The sequence below is a fragment of the Ornithorhynchus anatinus genome, chromosome 19 (genome assembly GCF_004115215.2).
Source record: "Ornithorhynchus anatinus isolate Pmale09 chromosome 19, mOrnAna1.pri.v4, whole genome shotgun sequence".
Lineage (NCBI taxonomy): Eukaryota > Metazoa > Chordata > Mammalia > Monotremata > Ornithorhynchidae > Ornithorhynchus > Ornithorhynchus anatinus.
In genome coordinates this window covers 15,336,460-15,356,485 of record NC_041746.1, presented here as the reverse complement: position 1 = coordinate 15,356,485, position 20,026 = coordinate 15,336,460, and the positions used below count along the sequence as shown (strand labels likewise).

At 44.0% G+C, this 20,026-nt stretch overlaps 1 protein-coding gene across 1 annotated transcript in view; it reads right to left on the bottom strand.

The window, feature by feature from the left end:
- ZFAND3 (zinc finger AN1-type containing 3) overlaps positions 1 to 20,026 on the bottom strand; it is a 214,705-nt gene that overhangs the window by 36,634 nt on the left and 158,045 nt on the right. Inside the window, exon 4 of the mRNA XM_029047294.2 lies at positions 14,600 to 14,665. Within this exon, the coding sequence (XP_028903127.1) occupies positions 14,600 to 14,665 (66 nt within the window). The remainder of the gene's footprint in view (positions 1 to 14,599; positions 14,666 to 20,026) is intronic.

Sequence of the window (20,026 nt, the reverse complement as noted above, 5' to 3'; positions counted from 1 at the left end):
CATAGTAAGCGCTTAACAAATACCAACATTATTATTATTATTATAAGGAAGAATCTTGTCTTTTCTATTTGGTAATCCCAGTGAGTCTTAGACAGTTCTATGCTCTGAGGTGCAGTTCAGTAACCATTGTTTCTGGGTGGGTTTTTTTTTTGATGAGGATGATGATCATCATGACCAGGTTCTCCATGGCTGTACACTTGTCTGCTGTGTGGCCTTGGGTATGTCACTTCACTTCTCTGTGTCTCAGTTACCTCATCTGTTAAATGGGGATTATGACTGTAAACCCCACGTGGGACAGGGACTGTGTCCTTGCTTGTATCCACTCCAGTGCTTAGTACAGTGCCTGGTATATATTAAGCACTTAAATACCACAATTATTAGATGATTCCAGAAGGCACTGTGAGGCCTTCAGATTTCGAGATGGAACCCTAAAATTTGTGACGGTTACACCTAATGGCGGGAGGCCGAGATTACTCGCCCCTAAACCCCATCTTGGCTATTTAATTATCTCATATAACTCTCTTGGACCTGAATGATCCAAGGGGTCACCCTTGAGAAGCAGCGTGGCTCAGTGGAAAGAGCCCGGGCTTGGGAGTTAGAGGTCATGGGTTCTAATCCCAGCTCTGCCACTTGTCAGCTGTATGACCTTAGGCAAGTTACTTAACTTCTCTGTGCCTCAGTTACCTCATCTGCAAAATGGGGATGAAGACTGTGAGCCCTACGTGGGACAACCTGATTACCTTGTATCTACCCCAGTGCTTAGAACAGTGCTTGGCACATAGTAAGCACTTAACAAATACCAAAATTATTATTATTCAATAATTCATTCAACAGTATTTATTGAGCACCTACTCTATGCAGAGCCCTGTACTAAGCGCTTGGGAGGGTATAACAGAATAATAGACACATTTGTGTCTATTTGTGCTGCCCTCTGATTCTTCTACCCCTTTGCTGCACTGGACTGAAAATAATTCTGTTGTCTCCCAAATTGTTAAAGGAAGCGAGAGTCATTTTTTAAAATCTGCTTTGTAGAGGAATCAGGTTGAAAACATACACGACGATATACAAACAAAAACTCCTTCACAGGCCATGGAGCCCTGACGAGCTGTAACCAACCTCCTGGTGCGTGCTTTTTAATCTTCAAATTGCTTCGTCTGTCTAACTACAATGCAAGCCTTTAGCCTTGGGCCGGGCCTTCTATGTTTAGAACTCCACTAGTGCGCAACAACAGCAAAATAATAATAATAATGATGATGATGATAACAATAATGACTATTTTCAGCAGGTGACAAGTCCCTAATGATGGTAATCTCACAGCCGAGAGACTGTCACCTCGTGGGATTCTACCTCACCCTAACGTAAGGAAAAACTATGTTTGGGTTGTTACATTTTCAGTTTTGAAAATCAGCTTTAACGCACTTCTGAGGAGATGCTAAAATTACATGGCTGATTTGTTTTTAAACTATTTTTGTTACTGATTTAACATCAACTTAATTCCATTCCTCTTTCTGTCTCTTACTTAGTTCCTTCCCATGCAAGATAGACCTTGTTTTTAACCACTGCTTTCACTCAGCGTATGTACAGAATTTACCACATCATTCACTGGGTTATCCTAATGCTACAAATATTTGATGAAATGCCCCTTTAAATTTAGCATACAGAAATGCATGGAAAGAGAGATGGTGACCAAACTAAACTAGAAGTTACTGACCAAATGATAAAAACGGAGGGGTGGGGGCTGCATTTAATGAAGGACTTTAAGGGTGGGGGGGGGGCTGCCTGTATAAGTCTGGATGAAATAACTAGATGAGATAAACTCAGGCCTAGAAAAGGAAAGCTGACTTTATTCAAGATTGTACCCATAAGGATTAGGAACAGTTCACATAATTGTCCTTGGAGTCTACCAACTCTGTGATTTGGTTACAGTATACTCTTCCAAGTGCTTCGTACAATGCCATGCACACAATAAGCGCTCACTAAATACAATTGATTGGAAGTAGTTTATGGAGAAAACACAGATATGCCCATTTCATAGATTTATGATTTGTAAAATCAAGAGCAGAGATGTCTGCTTTGGAGTCTGTGCTAAGGCTGGGGGAAGGGGACAGTGGGAGGGAAAAATGAGACGAGGTACAAAGCAGGGTAGAGGGGGTCTAGTCATTGAGGTACTGAGTTCAACTTCACGAGACCAAAAATTGAATTCAAAAAGGTCTTGTTTACTCATGGACTACTGCATATTACCGAGGCATCTCAGCTGGGAATAGCCAGGGTATCTATTAGAAAGTTGACTCAGCTTGGGGGATAGCTCAGAGGTAGAGGGTGACTCATGACCTGAAATCTCCAGTGCCATTTTGTCTCTCTGGTCCTCAAGACTGTAAGCTCGCTGTGGGGAGGGAATGTGTCTGTTTATTGTTATACCGTAACAATATTAGCACTCCCAAGCGCTCAGTATGGTGCTCCACACACAGTAGGACCTCAAATCCGACCGACTAGAAGGTGTCTAGTGTGTGGCCGGTCTACAGAGTAAATAGAAGGAACAATGTTCAGGTCAGACAGAGGAGTCCATTCTGCAGGTGATGGTCATAAAGCATAACACGGCTTGAGGCAGAGACACGCTACGGAGTACGGCTAAACCCCCAGGAAAAATTCATTTTGCACATTTCGGCGCCTCCTTTTCCAGAAGGAACAGGTCCAGGCTTCTAAAAGACACAATCTGGATCATCTAGATAGAGCTTGATCATGTAGAAACCACGAAAAAAAAAAATAGTCCTGTTCACTTCTCAACAAGAACTCTGAATTATTACTAAACTGGAAAGAAGTCCTGAAGCATGCTAAAGTCTTCACTTTTTAAGTACTGCCAGTTCTTTGCCTACTTTCTTCAGCCTCAACGTGCTATCATTTAGACCTGTATACATAATCTAGTTCCTCTTGAACTGCAGCATTTCCATGACAGTAGAAGATGTGATACTGAGGGATTTGCACCCCCCCCCCCCCGCCCGCCCCACTCAAATTGGACACTGGCCATGTCAATTTAACAACCTGAAGACCTCTTTGTTATATCCTCTATTTATCCCCTGCTAAGGTAGCTAAGGCAAATTAACCCACTCTGTAGAAAAACAACCCCTCGCTATTCCAATTCTTTCTCTCTCTCTCTCTCTCTCTATATATATATATATATAAAATTTCTTAAAATAATTTTCAATAGGAGGGTGGAGATTGGAAATGCGCAGCATAAAACTAATTTCCTTGCCCACTGAACTAATAGGGATGTGGTTTATTTAAAATTCTGAGCTGTGGCTCTGCTACTTGGGAATGGCTTTCTGAAAGTCTGTGGGCGGATACTGGTAATGAAACAGAGAATTCAGAGCGGCAGGGAGCACAGGGCCAAAGAAGCTTTTAAAGCAATGTGTGTTTTGCTCTACAAATAATTATATATTGGTAGCATAAAGCTAGTTAACTGAAACTTTGCTTTTTCGGATAACTAATCACAATATGGAATCCCCCATGATAAAAATGCTTCCAAGATTAAATTGTCTGATCTTAGCCATAAAGAAGTGAATTTACTGGATAAAGTGTCCACTCGTCTTGCTTCACCTGGGTGAAGTGACCGGATTTAGCCGTGAAAAAAAATATTAACCCACTAAAACTGAGTTGTTTTTTCCTTTTTCACAGAGAAATATATTTTTCCATAGATGCAACTACTGTCCCACTAGAACTTTATAAACCAGAGTGGTTTATGAATTCTATAGGTAGTGAAATCACCAAATCATATTTACTGTACGCTTACTGCACTGTTTTAACCACTTGGGATAATTGGTAGACATGTTCCCTGCCCACAGCAAACTTACAGTGTGACCTTGGGCAAGTCACTTCATTTCTCTGTGCCTCAGTTTCCTCATCTGTAAAATGGGAAGTAAGACTGGGAACCCCATGTGGGACGTGGACTGTGTGTAACTCGATTATCTTGTAGCTACCTCAGTGCCTGGCACGTAGAAAGCACTTATTAAATGCCACTGAATAATAAACTAATAGTGGGGGAGCCAGACATTACTATAAATAAATTATGGACATGTAAGTAAGTGCTGGGGGATTCGGGGGGTGGGGGATGAAGGGTGAAATCCAAGGGCAAGGGTGTCGCAGAAGGAAGTGAGAGAAGAGGAAATGAGCTCTCAGTCGGGGAAGGCCCCAAAGAATTATGCTTCCATCCAAAAGACAGATCCTCAGCCCACTGGAGACAACGCTAAGCAACTTGAGCCACCCTTTCATTCATTCACTTATTGATTCATTCGATCAATCATATTTATTGAGCACTTACTGTGTGCAAAAGAACTGTACTAAGCACTTGGGAGAATACAACAACAGACACATTCCCTGCCCACAAGGAGTATCAAAGCCAAGCTCACCACCTGATCTCAAAAGAGCTTTGCTAGGTAGTACATGTGAGGAGAAAGATGGAACAGGAGTCTAAAGGAGGAAAATTTGGGGTGATCAACAAAGACTGGATAAGCAGACCGAGTTTACACATGTGTGGACTTTGCAATTGTATTAAGTGCATTCACGTGCACAGGCGGTAACCTGCTTGGGCAAGTTGGTTAACTTCTCTGAACCTCAGTACCCTCATCAAATCTCCCAGCAATGTGGTGGCCTGGTCATCGACACGACTTTGTCAATATTTAGTTCGGTTAACGCTCGATACCCTGTAGTTGCCACACCCGTTCCTTGGGAACGGGACGATTTTGGCCAGAGCCAGAGGGGACCTGGTGATTTCTTCTAAGAGTACAATTGTTTAAAAGTACGAGGAACTAATAGTTGAACTATCGGATTGGTTAATGCACGCTAATTTCTCTAGGATCAACCCGCTGGTATACCTCTTTTCGAAAGTATATTTCCTTTGTGACTTTACCCACAGATTCACCCATCATAAAGGCTAATTACTGAGGTTCCCAACAGGTGAATGATCAAAGATGCACAGAGCTCTTTCTTCGGTTTTCCTAAGTACCAGGTGTTTATATTCTCTTCAAGAGCTCTTCTAAGACATATTTGCTGTTTTTCACGCCATGGTAATTATCATTTGCATGGCCATAGCACCAAACTCTTCCTTTATGCTGGCACAGTAATTCAAATCTGCCCAGTGATCCGAGTTGCTGAATTTCAAACATTTCATCCAGGAGAGAGGCTTTTTGGTCGCACTTGAAGGTCTGCTTTTGTAAGCATTTTTTTTAAAAATTTTTAAAAGGTGTTTGTTAAGTACTTACTATGTGCCAGGTACTGTTCTAAGAACTGGGGTAGATACAAGGTAATCAGGTTGGACACAGTCCCTTCTCCCATGTGGGGCTCACAGTCTTAATCCCCATTTTACAGATGAGGTAACTGAGGTCCAGAGACTTGTCCTAGGACTCAAAGCAGGCAAGTGGCATAGCCAGGATTAGGACCCAGGTCCTTCTGACGCCCAGGCCCTTGCTTTATCTGCTAGGCCACGCTGCTTCTCGTTGTGAATATACTGATGCCTGATAAAGACGTCAGCAACTAAAAGCTACATCTGGCGGGGGAGAGCCTGGCTAGCAGTGACCAATATTGGGCACTACCCCGGACTTTCTTCTCCTTTTGAGGAGAAAGCACTCCTAGCAAAGTGCCTAGGATTATTTATACCAAGAACTTGTGAGAGTCATATAATTAGTCAATCCTCCTTGAAGCAGCGGGGTCTAGTGGATAGAGCATCGGTTTGGAAGTCAGAAAGACTTACATTCTAATCCCCGTTCTGCCACTTGTCTGTGTGTCCTCGTTACACCGGACCCGCTTCACTTCTCTGGGCCTCGGTTATCTGTTAGGAAGTTTCTGTCAGATATGTCCATGTGTCCAACTTTGAGTCTGTCCTATCCCCGCCTTATACCTCAAGCTCAAGAGCTAGGTCTTTTTATTTCTTCAGGCACTCCCCACAGTGTTTAATACTGGGTCCTTTATTCATTCATTCATTCAATAGTATTTATTGAGCGCTTAGTATGTGCAGAGCACTCTATAGAGAGGGCCTTCATTAAGCACTGTTGCCAGATCATCAGAAAGCCTCCATTTTACAAAGTCAACCATTTCTCTAAGGGTGATCTAGAACAAGGGAGGGAGGGAGGCAGGCCACGCCGACAACAGGATCGATATTATCGGACCTGGGGGGCGGGGATATTTTCCGGAGGCTTCTTCGGGAGGGAGCCCCCTTAAGAAACACACATAGGTGTGGGTCACAGACACTGGACCATTTGATGGCAGGAAAGGCTGCCTAGCCAGGGGAAAAAAGAAGAAAATGCGAGCGCGGGAAAGGGGATAATACAACTCATCTCAGAAATAGGCCACAAGATGAGGCGGTAAAAACCCATCAACATACATCATCCTATCAGGGTACGGTGTCACTCCCTGGCCTCTATTAGCCCTCCCTGCATCAGCCCAAGCCCCAGATACTTTATCCTGTTTATAATTGCTGATGAGCAGTAATAAGGCCTCCACGCCTCAGCTCCCGTCCGTTCCACTTCGGCGCCCACCTATTAGGTAATAACTTTTATTTACAGCCATGCTGGATGCGCTGTTCTATTAGTACAGCTGGGAACTGAGTAGAGTCTAAAAAATAAAAAAAAAATAGGCTCTTTAATAGGCACTATCATTGAGAGGCCTGGGTGATTTATAACGCTGCCCTGGGGCTGTCCTCTTGGCCAACTCCTTTTGGTGAGGTTGCATTTCGAACACAGTGCCCTCCAACAGTCGAATGCCACAAAATATCTTCGAAGCCAATCTGAGGAACTATTGGATGCTCTCAGAAGTCTGAGGGAAAGGAAGTTTCAGAATTCCCTGGCTAGCCTTTTTAATACTGTTAGCTCAGATGCTTTGCCGCTGCTGAGCAATAGAATAGCTAATTAATGGCCGACTGTGACTTTTTCTTTTTAGTAGCAATGGAAGTGATGAAAAAAATAAACGGTCATAAAAGCAGATTTTAGCCATACTGCGATCAAGAAACCCATCGACCTGCATTTTTACAGGAACCTCTAAGTCTTCCTAGAAAAAGCCTCACCTTCACAGAACTTTTTTTTAATGGCATTTGTAAAGCGCTTACTAGGTGCCAGGCACTATATTAAGTGCTAACTTAGATCCAAGATAACTGGGTTGGACACAGTCCCTGACCCACATGGGGCTCAGAGTCTTAATCCCCATTTTACAGATGAGGGAACTGAGGCACAGAGAAGTGACGTGACTCATCCAAGGTCACACAGCAGACAAGTAGTGGACCTGGGATTAGAAACCACGTCCTCTGACTCCCAAGCGTGGACTCTTTCCACTAAGCCATGCTGTTTTACCATTGAAGGGCAGAGTGTTTGGTTCCAAGAACAGGACACTCAACTCCCTATCTACATGTACCACAGAACGACTCTGGCCAGAAAGATGCTCAGTAAGTCCTCCCATTTCTCAGAGCAATTGAAAGAAGAATGTTTCACTGGCTTCCCCTGAAACGTCTAAATGGATGAAGTGTTTCAAACACAGATGATGAGATCTATATTTTAGCGCATCCCATCAAGTCACACTATGATGACGATCTAGTTCATATTAGCCAAATTAGCGACAGTTCAGGTGAGCGGGTGAAATTAATTTGAAAAATGAGCAAGGGAGTAGGGTGACAAAACCTTTCCTTCCCACCGAGTCTCTAAACAAACCATCCCCTAAAAAAGGAGGTTCATTCCATCAGTTCCCAGGTCTCTCAAACACCAAAATATCTGCCTTGGACACATATTTTAAATGCATCCATCTCCCCTCACTCTACTGTTTTCTTCATTCTTGCCTTTTTGATTTTCTTCATGATCTAGGTTAAGCGCATAAGGTAAAACATTTTTAAAAAATTCGCCTCCTGACAGATTTATTGTTTTGATCTTTCTTCAATGGAAACATTAAATGCTAATAAAAAATGAGAGGTTTATATCTTCCCTAATATTCTCCTGATGGGAACTTGCATATTTCATAAATAGGTCAAATTTCTAATTTTCTGTCTCAAGTGCTGATGCTGCAGACCTGAGGGAAAAAATTCCACTTGAAAGGGAAAAAAAAATACCATTTAACCCCCAGCAAAACATTCCCTCTTTAAAGATCATCAGAGCAGAGCCTAGAAAACTCACAGGAGGAAGGCTTGCTTACTTTATGTAGTACCAGTCAAAACAGTGTGTACCCACAGAATTTAACTCTCTGTCAATCAGTGGTGTTTATTGAGTGCTTACTGCATGTAGAGCCCTGTACAAAGACCTCCAGAGAGTCCAATAAAGTTAGTATATATGATCCCTGCCTTCAAGGAGATTACAATCTAGTGGGGGGAAGACAGACCATGAATAAATTACAAATAGGAGAAATTAACAGACTATCAACTGAGTACAAAGGAGGATTGGGAAGGGGGCTGATGGGGCATTTTGAGGGACACTTTAGTGATTAAATGGGGCGGCCTTCTGGAAGGGAGATGATTTCAGACCAGCTCCGAAGATGGGCACAACTATGGCCTGGAACAAGCAAAGGAGAGGGGTCACGGCTCCTGACGTAGATTTGGGAGTCAGCCGCACACAGGTGGGTGGTTGAAGCCCTGGGAGTGAGGATCAGCTAAGAATGAGAGTGCTGGTGGTAATGTCCGTGTGAATATTGACTCCACTAGAAGATGAAATAGGCAACGGAGGGTGCTTCAAAGATTTACGTGGCAACCTCTGGTTCAACATCATCCTCCTTTAGTTTCTAAATCAATTTAAAAGATCTTATACAAACCACTGGATAACTCACACCTCATTGTAACATTTCTCTTTAACTGGCTCCAAAAGGTATTCTGGAAAGTGTTTAGCACATCAGTCTTGTCAACTCCTAGGAGAAGAGGGGTTTTTTTCCCCTCCACTTATCTTTGTAAACAGAGACGATGAAATCATACAGGCCGGCTATGGGAATTAGGAACATCATGAATGAAGTTTGAGGGATAAAAAGGGGAAAACAATGAACATGAGGCTGCGCTGGTCTATTTCATTATTTGCCATTTTAAAGGGAAATGGGTGATCCCCAGAGAATAAACTTTTTCCTCCTATGTTTTAGATAATAGCGTCTGAGGGAAAAACAGGAGGAAACACAAGTAAATAGAAAGACACCACTGCCCTTTTCATTCATTCATTCATTCAATTGTATTTATTGAGCACTTACTGTATGCAGAGGACTGTACTAAGTGCTTGGGAGACTAAAATATGCCCTTGATTCCTAGCAGTCACTGCACAGGCTGGAAATTGAAAACCAAAAAAAAAACAACCCCCAAACCTGCCTTGGCTTAATGGGACATTTGCCAACTCCCATCTGCCTTAATCTCAGGCAATACTGCCGGTTCCCTTATTTCAGCTCCCAGAATCATCTGACTTCCTGTTTGGCTATTTCCAAACACATTTTTAATATCCACCCAGCATTCTCCACCATCATTTTTCAAGTCTATCAGGGACAGCACTATCTACTCAACATAATGTGAAGTGTAGTTAAAATATGCCAACAGTTACTGCCCCAAGGAAAGTAAGAATAGGAAGAACATATGTAGTGGAGCTGGATTTTGCTGATCTTATTCCCCATCTGCAAACACATGTTTTCTGGGGTTTTTTTTCCCCCGATCGTTTTAGCTTGATCAGGAAATCAGACCTCTATTGCCTGCATACAGAGGATTGCAAATGGAAAGAGAACGGAGCCTTGTATTAGGGGGAAAAGTGATGAGACACGGGGCAATTTTCCTGCTAGGTTTCCTAGGAAAGTCTCGCTCTCGTTCCATTTGTGGAGCAACAGATTTGAGCGGGGGGAAAGGGGAGGGAGCACCCAGAGGAATTTTGCCCAGCTGGGCATTGGTGTAACACAGCTCACTAGGCTGAGCCTTTAATAATAATAATTATAATAATGATGATGGTATTTGTTAAGCACTTACTACGTGCCAGGCCCTGTACTAACCGCTGGGGTGGATACAAGCCAATTGAGTTGGACACAGTCCCTGTTCCATGTGGGGCTCACAGTCTCAATCCCCATTTTACAGATGAGGTAACAGGCACAGAGAAGTGAAATGACTTCCCCAAGGTCACCCAGTTGACAAGCAATGGAGCCAGGATTATAACCCACAACCTTCTGACTCCCAGGTGCGTGCTCCACCCACTATGCCATGGAGTCTTTCCAGGGGTACAATGGCAGTGAAGCCATTTCCACCCCAACTGCCTTTTCCCCCAGATCGCTGTTTAATGCTCTCTCGACCAAATTTGGGCAGGGATTGTCTCTCTCTACTGCTACCTTGTACTTTCCAAGCACTCAGTACAGTGCGCTGCACACAGTAAGCGCTTAAAAAATACAATTGAATGAATGAATGAACGATAAACTCAAAATGGCACCGTGGAATCCAAAATGTACAGTTTCTCTTACTTACAAAGTCACCTTAGGAGATTTCCCCCAACGGACAGAGGTGTATCTCCAATACCAAAACCTCTTAAGGGGCTCTTTGCTTACACAGTAAACTTTCATGAGCTACCCTTCTTGGGTTCTGTGTGCCCCGACTCAGCTTTGAGGAAAGCAGGGGCCATCGATCGACCGATCAATCAATCACATTTATCTCACATGTCCGGAACCTTGGCGTTCTCCTCGACTCCTTTCTCTCATTCCACCCACATATTCAATCTGTCACCAAATCCTGTCGGTAATACCTTCACGACATTGTTAAAATCCGTCCTTTCCTCTCCATCTAAACTGCTATCATGCTGATCCAAGCACTTATCCTAACCCGCCTTGACTACTGCATCTGCTTCCTCGCTGACCTCCCGGCCTCCTGTCTCCCCGCTCCAATCCATAACTTCACTCCGCCGCACGGGTCATTTATCAACAAAAACGTTCAGTCCACGTCTTTCCGCTCCTCAAAAACCTCCAAGGGCTGCCCATCTGCCTCCAAACAGAAACTCCTTACCACTGGATTTAAAGCACTCAATCAGCTTGCCCCATCCTACCTCACCTCGTTGATCTCCTACTTCAGCCCAGACTGTGCACTCAGCTCCACTAGAGCCAGCTTAATTGCTGCGTCCCAGTCTCATCTATCTCGCTGCCGACCCCTTTCCCAAATCCTCCCCTTAGCCTGGAACTTCTTCCCCCTCCATATACCCCAGACCACCACCCTTCAAAGCTCTACTAAAGTCACATCTCCTCCAGAGGCCTTCCCTGATTAAGCTCTCTTTCCCTCGGTTCTCTCTCCCTTCTGTGTCATCTTTCACTTCCATCTGCGACTTTTGGACATTTGATATCTGCCCCACCCTCAACCCCATGGCGCTTATGTACCTATTTATGAGTTATATGGTATAAACTACTAATTTATTCATCAATGTCTGTCTCCCCCTCTAGACCATAAACTCGTTATGGGAAGGGAATGTGTCTGTGAATTCTGTTGTACTGTACTTTCCCAAGTCCTTAGTACAGTGCTCTGCATATAGTAAATACTCAATAAATATGACTGATTGATTGAGTGCTTACAGTGTGCAGAACCTGACAACTTGAGGGAAGATGGAGAAGTTTGTAGTGGGCAGAGGGATGAGGCCAACACTGTGAATGAATGCCTTCTCCCCTAGACCACATAATCCTTGGTCCTTTCAGGGATGCTGTCAGAATTAACAAGGCAGTGTTTGAAAAACAAGTTGAACTCTTGAAAGAAATGTGTTATCTATCTAGTAATTTGGAGGTGTTATATTTTAACTCTCACATGCTAACTACAAACAGCAATGTTCAAATTGGCAGATTTCCTCATCTCAGACATTCAAATTGACACCCGGAAGGGCTTTTTTTTCTTTTTTTTTTTAGTACCTCTAACTGGCCAATTTTACTTCTTTGTCCTAGATATTGAAAGGAACAGAGTACAGTATATACTGCTAATTATTTCAGTGGATTACTTTCCTCTCCCTAACATGTTTACCTCAAATTATAAAATGCCAAAATACAGCTGAAGAGAACATCTAAGACTAAAGGAAGTTTACACTACAATCCCTAGTCAGTACGACCCACAAAAGGATTTCGATGAAAATGGTGCTTTCTATGTATTTCCCCCGGTCACTAAGGTTACCAATTACCAATTAACAAGTACCCATGTTAAGAGATATTACCAGAGACATTATTTCCATCCTGAGCAAAATGCAAACAAGCTTTTACTTACAGTGAGCAAGGAATTGCTTTTTAGAGGTGAATTAACTCTTCCAGGCTTTGAGGGAATCATTTACGATCACCATTTCCCCATACAAAATGACATCATTAAGTTTTGCGTGAGTTCACACAACAGCCGCCCCAATTAGAGGTTGAAAACCTGGCCTACCCCCTTAAGAGAGGTAAAAATCAATATGGCTTTTGTTAAGTGCTTACTATGTGTCAGGCACTGTACTAAGCACTGGAGTGGCTGACAAGATTCATAAGAGAAAGATTCAGACTACCTACCATATGCATCCTGGTAGCTGGGCCTTGGGAGTCAGAGGACCTGGGCTCTAATCCAGCCTCCACACTTGCCCTTGATTTACTTACCCTGTTTATACAACTATTCATTCACTGATCTATCTGCTACTCTCCTGACACAGCTGGCTGTAACTATCATTTTTTTCCCCAACTGTAGAGCATTTTGTGTCTATCTGTCTCTCCCAATGGAGTGAAAGCTCCTTGAGGGCACTTGTATTCTCCTGAGTGCTCAATAGAGTGCTCTGCACAAGATAGGTACTCAAATACAGTCGCTGACCCCTCACCTACGTCCTGCCTCTGGCCTGGAATTCCTCCCTTCTCAAAACCAACAATTTCTCTCCCCTGCTTCAAAGACTTACTGAAGGCGCATCTCCTCCAAGAGGCCTTCCTTGACTAAGCCCCCTCCGCCCATTTCTCTTCTCCCACTCCCTTCTGCATCGCCCTGACTCGCTCCCTTTATTCATCCCACCTCCCAGCCCCACAGCATTTATGTCCATTATCTGTAATTTATTTATTTAGATTGGTGTGTCTCTCCCTCTAGACTGTGCGCTCGTTGTGGGCAGGGAATGTGTCTGTTTATTGTCATATTGTACTCTCTCAAGTGCTCAGTGCAGTGCTCTGCACATAGAAAGCGCTCAATGAATTCGACTGAATGAGTAAAAGATAGGCAAACTCCTTTAGCTGTGACATTTCTAGACTTTTCTATAATGGTGGCCCACAGAGATTTGTGGTATTTCTGGCGAAGTTGGGTTGTACACTTGGCTGGATCTTCAAGTCCTACCCAGTAACTCCAACCAATGTGAATTTCTAGATTAAGCCTACCAATCTCAACTGGGCCAACAATGAGACACTGGACTGGGGTTGGAGTTAAGGGGTGGGGGTTAGCACCTCCCAAATTCTTCGGAACGCTCTTCCTGGAATGAAATTCACCAAGCAACATCTGCATAAAAATTGTTAGGGGTTGTCTCCCGACCCCTCTTGTACCGAGTCCTTTTTGGGAATGATTTACTGTAACTCAACAGAGAGAAAACCCTCACTCCAGGAAGCGGGGATAGGGGATGGGCTGAAGGGGCCTAACCTCACCTCAGCCATTTTGGGCCCACCATTTTCTGGTCAGACAGTCAGTCAATTGTATTGATTGTGTGCAGAGCAATGCACTAAGCGCTTGGGAGAGTACAACAATATAAGAGACACATTCCCTGCCCACAGTGCATTTACAGTCTAGGCACCAAGTGCTTCTATAAAGTGTTCCCTTGCCTCTGTTAATTGGCACACAAAGATGAAATACAAAGTACAGGGCAAAAGGGGTAGAGGGATGTCAAGGTATGGAATGGTTCTGCACTGCCCACGTTTCTCAAACCCAAAAACTTGGTCATCTGGAAAGGAAATCAATTTGCCTTTATTAAATTTTCAATATTGTCTTTTAGGGTATCTGTCAAGCACTTACTATGTGACAAACACTTTTCTAAGAGCTTGGGTACGTACAAGTGAATTAGGTTAGACACAGTCCCTTTCCCAGTGGGGCACACAGTTTAAGTAGGAGGGTGAACAGAAGAACTGGGGCACAGAGAAGTTAAGCAACTTGCTCAAGGTCACTCAGCAGGCAACTGACAAAACCTGGATTAGAACCCAGGTCCTTGACTCCCAGACCTGTGTTCTTTCCACTTGGCCACCTTCTCATTCTTTCAACCTTATTCACTTTGTATGCCTACTGCTCGTTACTGGCTCCCGTTTGCAATAATAATAAAATAATAATGATGGTATTTGTTAAGTGCTTACTATGTACCAAACACCGTTCTAAGTGCTGGGGTAGATATAAGGTAATCAGATTGTCCCACATGGGGCTCACAGTCTTAATCCCCATTTTACAGATGAAGTAATTGAGGCACAGAAGTGAAGTGACATGCCCAAGGTCACACAGCAGACAAGTGGCGGAGCTGGTATTAGAACCCCCGTCCTTCTGACGCCCAGGCCTGTGCTCTATCCACTAGACCACTCTGCCTCTCAAAACTATCGCTTCCACCTCTGTCGTGCGTGAGCTGCCGAGCTGGGACTACAGGCAAAATCCCTTCCCAATCAAAAATGACAAGAAAAAAAAATGGCGGGAAGGCCTTACCTGAGTCACAGGATCTTTTGGTTGGCGTAGTTAATGAGACATGAGCTGTATCCATGCAGGGCCCACCTGAAAATACAAAGAGCACAGCAGAATTACCCCCAGGAATGCTCTCTGGCTGCGGGCGAGTGCTCTGCACACAGTAGGTGCTCAATAAATACAACCGCATGAATGAATGCTGCAACAAAATCCTCTCTCTCGTCACCTAAGGCACTGCTGACAAAACCTAATCTTGGTTCATATTCAAAGTCTTTCCTGAGCCACCTGCTGCAAAGCACCGAACCAGACTCTTAGAAAAATAACCCAAATTGGTCTAGGCCCCCACATCTGCTTCGAGGAATTTACAGTCCATTGGGCTTGTTCACTCTTTTTCATCCACTGGCACTGTTTGTGGGTCCATGCTGTATAAAACACTGTCATAATTACGGTATCTGTTAAGCGCTTACTATATGCCAGCACAGTTCTAAGCACTGAGGTAGATATAAGATAATCAGGTTGGACACAGTCTCCGACCTGCATAGGGCCTCACAGTCATAAACCCCATTTTATAGATGAAGGAACTGAGGCGCAGAAGTGAAGTGGCTTGCCCACAGAGCAGACAGGTGGCGGAGCCGGGATTAGAACCCAGGTCCTTCTGACTCCCAGGCCAGTGCTCTATACAGTGCGCCATGCTATTTCTCAGAGTATCATAAAAACATACATTTCCATATGTAATTTGATAAAGATCTGAGGTGCTACATTACCCACCGGTGGGCCCCAAGCCAGACAATGGAGTAAGAAGCCAAGAAACACCACCACCTCCCCCAAAAGGCCAGGAGAGCTTCGCCTTCCCCACTGTGCTCTAACTTAGTGTCTCGTCTTTCTTTGGTTAGAAATTACAAATTCATCCTTTTGATAGCTCCTGGATAGCAAAAGCAGCAGGCCCGGGTGATGGCAAGAAAGTATTAAGGAAAAGTAAGGACAAGGGGAGAAAAGAGGAAGTAGTAATAATCTCCCTGTCAGCGCTAAGTGCTGAGAGAATCAATCTCATTGATTAAACACTTACTATGTGCAGAGCACTGTACTAAGTGCTTGGGAGAGTACAATAGAATATAACACACACACAATGCCCATAATGAGCTTTCAGTCTAGAGAGAATACACAGAGGGGAATTAGACATGCCCCTTGTCTCTAACGGGGCTCACAATCTATAGGCAAAGCAGAAGAAAAGAAAATAGCGGGACAGACGAGGAGAAAGACGTACAAATGATTTTATAGAGTACAACATAAACATCCTTGCAAATCTGTTCTTAGTCTGTTTTATATCCTTGAAAATGGGCCTCTACATATGTCAGTCCACTAAACAGACCAATGAAATGTGGACTGCTAGTGTTGGAAGGGATTAACACAGCAGCCCTTATAATAATTATAACAATTACAGTATTTGTTAAGCGCTTATGTGCCGGGCACTGCAGATTGGGCTGGACATAGTCCCTGTCCCCTGTGGGGCTCACAGTCTCAATCCCCATTTTACAGATGAGGGAACTGAGGCCCAGGGAAGTGAAGTGACTTGTCCGAGGTCACATAGCAGACAAGTGGTGGAGCTGGGATTAGAACCCTTGACTTTCTGACTCCCAGGCCCGTGCTCTTCCACTACGCCATGCTGCTTCTCTTGTATACATCAGCACTCCCCAACAGAGTAAGTTATGTAAGTCTGAATAACCCCATTCTGAATATTGCTCCAGTGCCTGGAAAGGAGCCAGGTACAACCTCAAGACCACCTCAACACCCTGGTTCTAATCTCTCTGATGCAGTGCATTTGAACCCACTGCACAATCTCTGCACCCTCCCCACCGAGCCCAACTGAAAATCTGCCAGAGATGAATGTTATCCGAGTTCCTGAGAAGCAGCGTGGCCTAGTGAAAAGAGCACAGGCCTGGAAGTCAGAGAATCTGGTTTCTAATCCCGCCTCTGCTACTTGCCTGCTGTGTGACCTTGGGAAAGTCACTTCACTTCTCTGGGCCACAGTTGACCTCATCTGTAAAATGGGGATAAAAACCGTAAGCCCTAGGTGGGACAAGGACTGTGTTCAACTTGATTGGTATGTATCTCCACCAGCGCTTAGTACAGTTCCCGGCACACAGCGCTTAAGAACCACAAAATAAAATAAAATAAAAAATCCTCTCTTCTTCCTCCCCAGGCCCCAATTTTCCAGAGTGCTACATGACCTTTCCTAAATACAAATGTGTACGCTCTTGATTTCAGCTGGACAAAGTACATTATTTACTCATTTTTACTTTAGGGGACGGATTTTGGTAGGATTTTCTGGTATGCAAATCACTTGGAGGCCAGCGAGCATATTTCAATGTGTATCATCATGAAAGAGCTCTCCAGAGATCTTGTTAAACTAACAACCCAATTCAGCGCATTCACCGCATTACAGGGCAAATAAAACCATAGCTGAGCTAAGATAAATTGATAACAAATGTAACTGGCAGTAATGATATATCCCTGCTTTTGATAATTGGGCAACACTTAAAATGGAGAACTCTGAAGGAAGACTGACCTAAGTAGACTAAGGCCTGGGAACAGTGGCTCTCGCTCTAATTGGGTGGTTATTTTGGACCCCCCAAATCAGTCTTCTATCAATAGGGATTACGGTTTTATCCGTCTTTACATCGTCAATTAAAAATCGGGACTGTTAAAATGACTCTGTGTAAATCAAAGAGAACTCGTGGGTAGAGAGAAAGGTTCAGGTCTCCTCTTCAACAAGACTTGGCAAAACATTGTGCGGTTCAAGGAAAATAATTGCACTGAACTAAAAAACCGGAACGTTTTAATAGTCTACTCGCTCTGCAACCCCATTTTCATTCCAAAGCAGCCCAGCGTGGCCCAGCGGAAAGAGCCTGGGAGTCAGTGACCTGGGTTCTAATCCCAGCTCACCGAGGTACAGAGAAGTGATACCACGTGCCCCAGGTCACAGAGCAAACAAGCAGTGGAGCCGGGATTAGAACCCAGGTCCTTCTGACTCCCAGGCCCGTGCTCTATCCACTAGGCCACGCTGCTTCTCTTTTCTCTTCTCTTACAAATGTTTTTCAGGCATTTATAATAGAGCAAAGCATTTTCCTGCACAAACAGTACTAATTTCAGCCTTGCAAAAGGTAAATACAGAGTCCCCTGCCAGCATCTGCTTGTTGCGCTGCGCCCGGCTAAAGAGGAAAAATGAAACCCAAGCCTTCTGCAGAATGAGAAAATGTGGGGCCAACCCAGGCTGAAATTTTCAGTCACGACACCCTTGAGATATTCTGTGCACATTCAAAAGCCCAGATGCCCATTCATTTGGGCAAATCAACAGGCTAGAGGCCGGTGCTTTCGAAGGACGGCAGGACAACGACCGACTCTAAGGGCAACTGGATCTCATCTGGTGTTGACATTAGGCCCTCGAAATTCAAGGAGAGCGAGAAAAAGGGACGCACTTTAACCTTGAAAATGCACACAGCCCTCCTCTACCCGTGCCGACTTTTATTAATGCAGCTGCAATGGCTGGTTATTTTTGGCTCTTGATATCAGTAGCTCTTTGAGGCTGCAGTACCAGAGTGCACTAAAATCATCAATTAGGACAAATGGATTATCAAGCTTCACTCAGTTAAAAGTTGGCCTGTAGCTCGATAATCAAACAAACATTTCCCCCTCCATCTTCCATTGTAGCTCCGCAAAACAATCGCTCACAAAAGTAGCCATTGCTGCCGCAGATTTATTCCGCTTCGCTAGTCTCCCTTAATTAACATGGCATTTACATAACAGTAGCTAATTAATTTCCAAATGCAGGCACTGTGGACTAATTAGAAATGCATCAACCCTTTTTAAGCAGGCCGTTGATTCCCCTCCATCAAATTCCTGGTGAGGTTCACCTCTGCCGAACCTGAACCCACCAAAACCGTCTAGGTCCCAAGGTCAATTTGGAGAACGATTGTACAACATCTAGCTTTCCTTCGCAGGCTCTGGGGGGGTCCGATTAAGGAAGGTTCAGATACCTGCATCCTTACAAAATCTACGTGGCTCCGACCGGTCTGCATTGGCTCATACTGTAATAATAACAAAAGTAATGATTGGGATATAATTTAAAGTGCTTACAATGTGCCAAGCACTCCGCTAAGCACCTGGGGGGAGAGACAAGATCACCAGGGTCCCACATGGGGTTCACAACCTAAGAAGGTGGGAGAACAAGGGTTGCATCCCCTTTGGCAAATGAGGGAACAGATGCACAGAGAAGTGAAATGACTTGGTCAAGTTCTCACAGCAGACGAGTGGTGGAGCCGGGATTCGAATCCACATCCCCGGACTGCCGGGCCCGAGCTCTGACCAGTAGGCCACGCTGTTTCTTGGTAAACATCACGCATCTTTCGAAAGTACACCGGAAGCATCTAGCTCCTCCCTCAGCATCAGAAATGTCTTCCTTTAAAAGTCTAGGAGCCGCTGATGAATTGCAAACATTAACGGATTAACATACCCATAATTGGATGTCACTGAATACGCTGGAGCTTGCAGAAGTAACAGAACTAGCTCTTCTGAAAAGCTCCTCAAAATTTCACCCCAAACATGCAATTCATGGGTTACTTTAATCACACAAGACATACCCAATCTGTCTATATAATGGAGTTTGAAAAGCACCATCGATTAAAAGCTCAAATACATAAAGATGTAACGAGGGGGAATCCAAAACTCCAAAAAATATTCTGGGCAGATAATACCTCATTCCCCGTCTCCATCTCCAACACAAGACACCAAACTGGTCCTCTCTCCCCCGCTCCCCCAAATTAAACCATTTGCAAAGGTTATTAATTTGATATAAATTGCCCAGAATTTTAAGAATGTCCATATTCTCGTTACCTCACAGAAGAGTTTTGAGATCTAAACTGGCTCCCGGTTCTGATGTCCTTAGCTTGCTAGGATGACCGGGTCTACAGTCAATAAATCCATGGTATTTATTGAGCGCTTTCTGGGTGCAGAGCACTGTACTAAGCATTTGGAAGAGTCCAATACCACAAAATGGGTCTACACTGGGCACAGACCCAGGATGGGTTGCCTACGTGGTTCTCCCTCTAGCCTGTCAGCGCGTTGTGGGCAGGGAACGTGTCTTTTCATTGTTATACTGTCCTCTCCCAAGTGCTTAGTACAGTGTTCTACATACAGCAACCACCCAATAAATATGATTAAATGAAGAGAAACTACCTGGGCCATACTGAAAATACAGAAAATGACCATTGCATCCTTTGTACAATATTTGCCACCTAACACACGATTACTAAACTGAAAATGGAACTGGGGAAGAAATCCATCTATATTTCCTTATTTCATATTAAAACACAGGGTTAAAAAGCAGGGACAGGGAAATGGTCAGTGAAAGTTTTTTAATGGTATTTATTAAGCGCTTACTCTGTGACAGGCGCT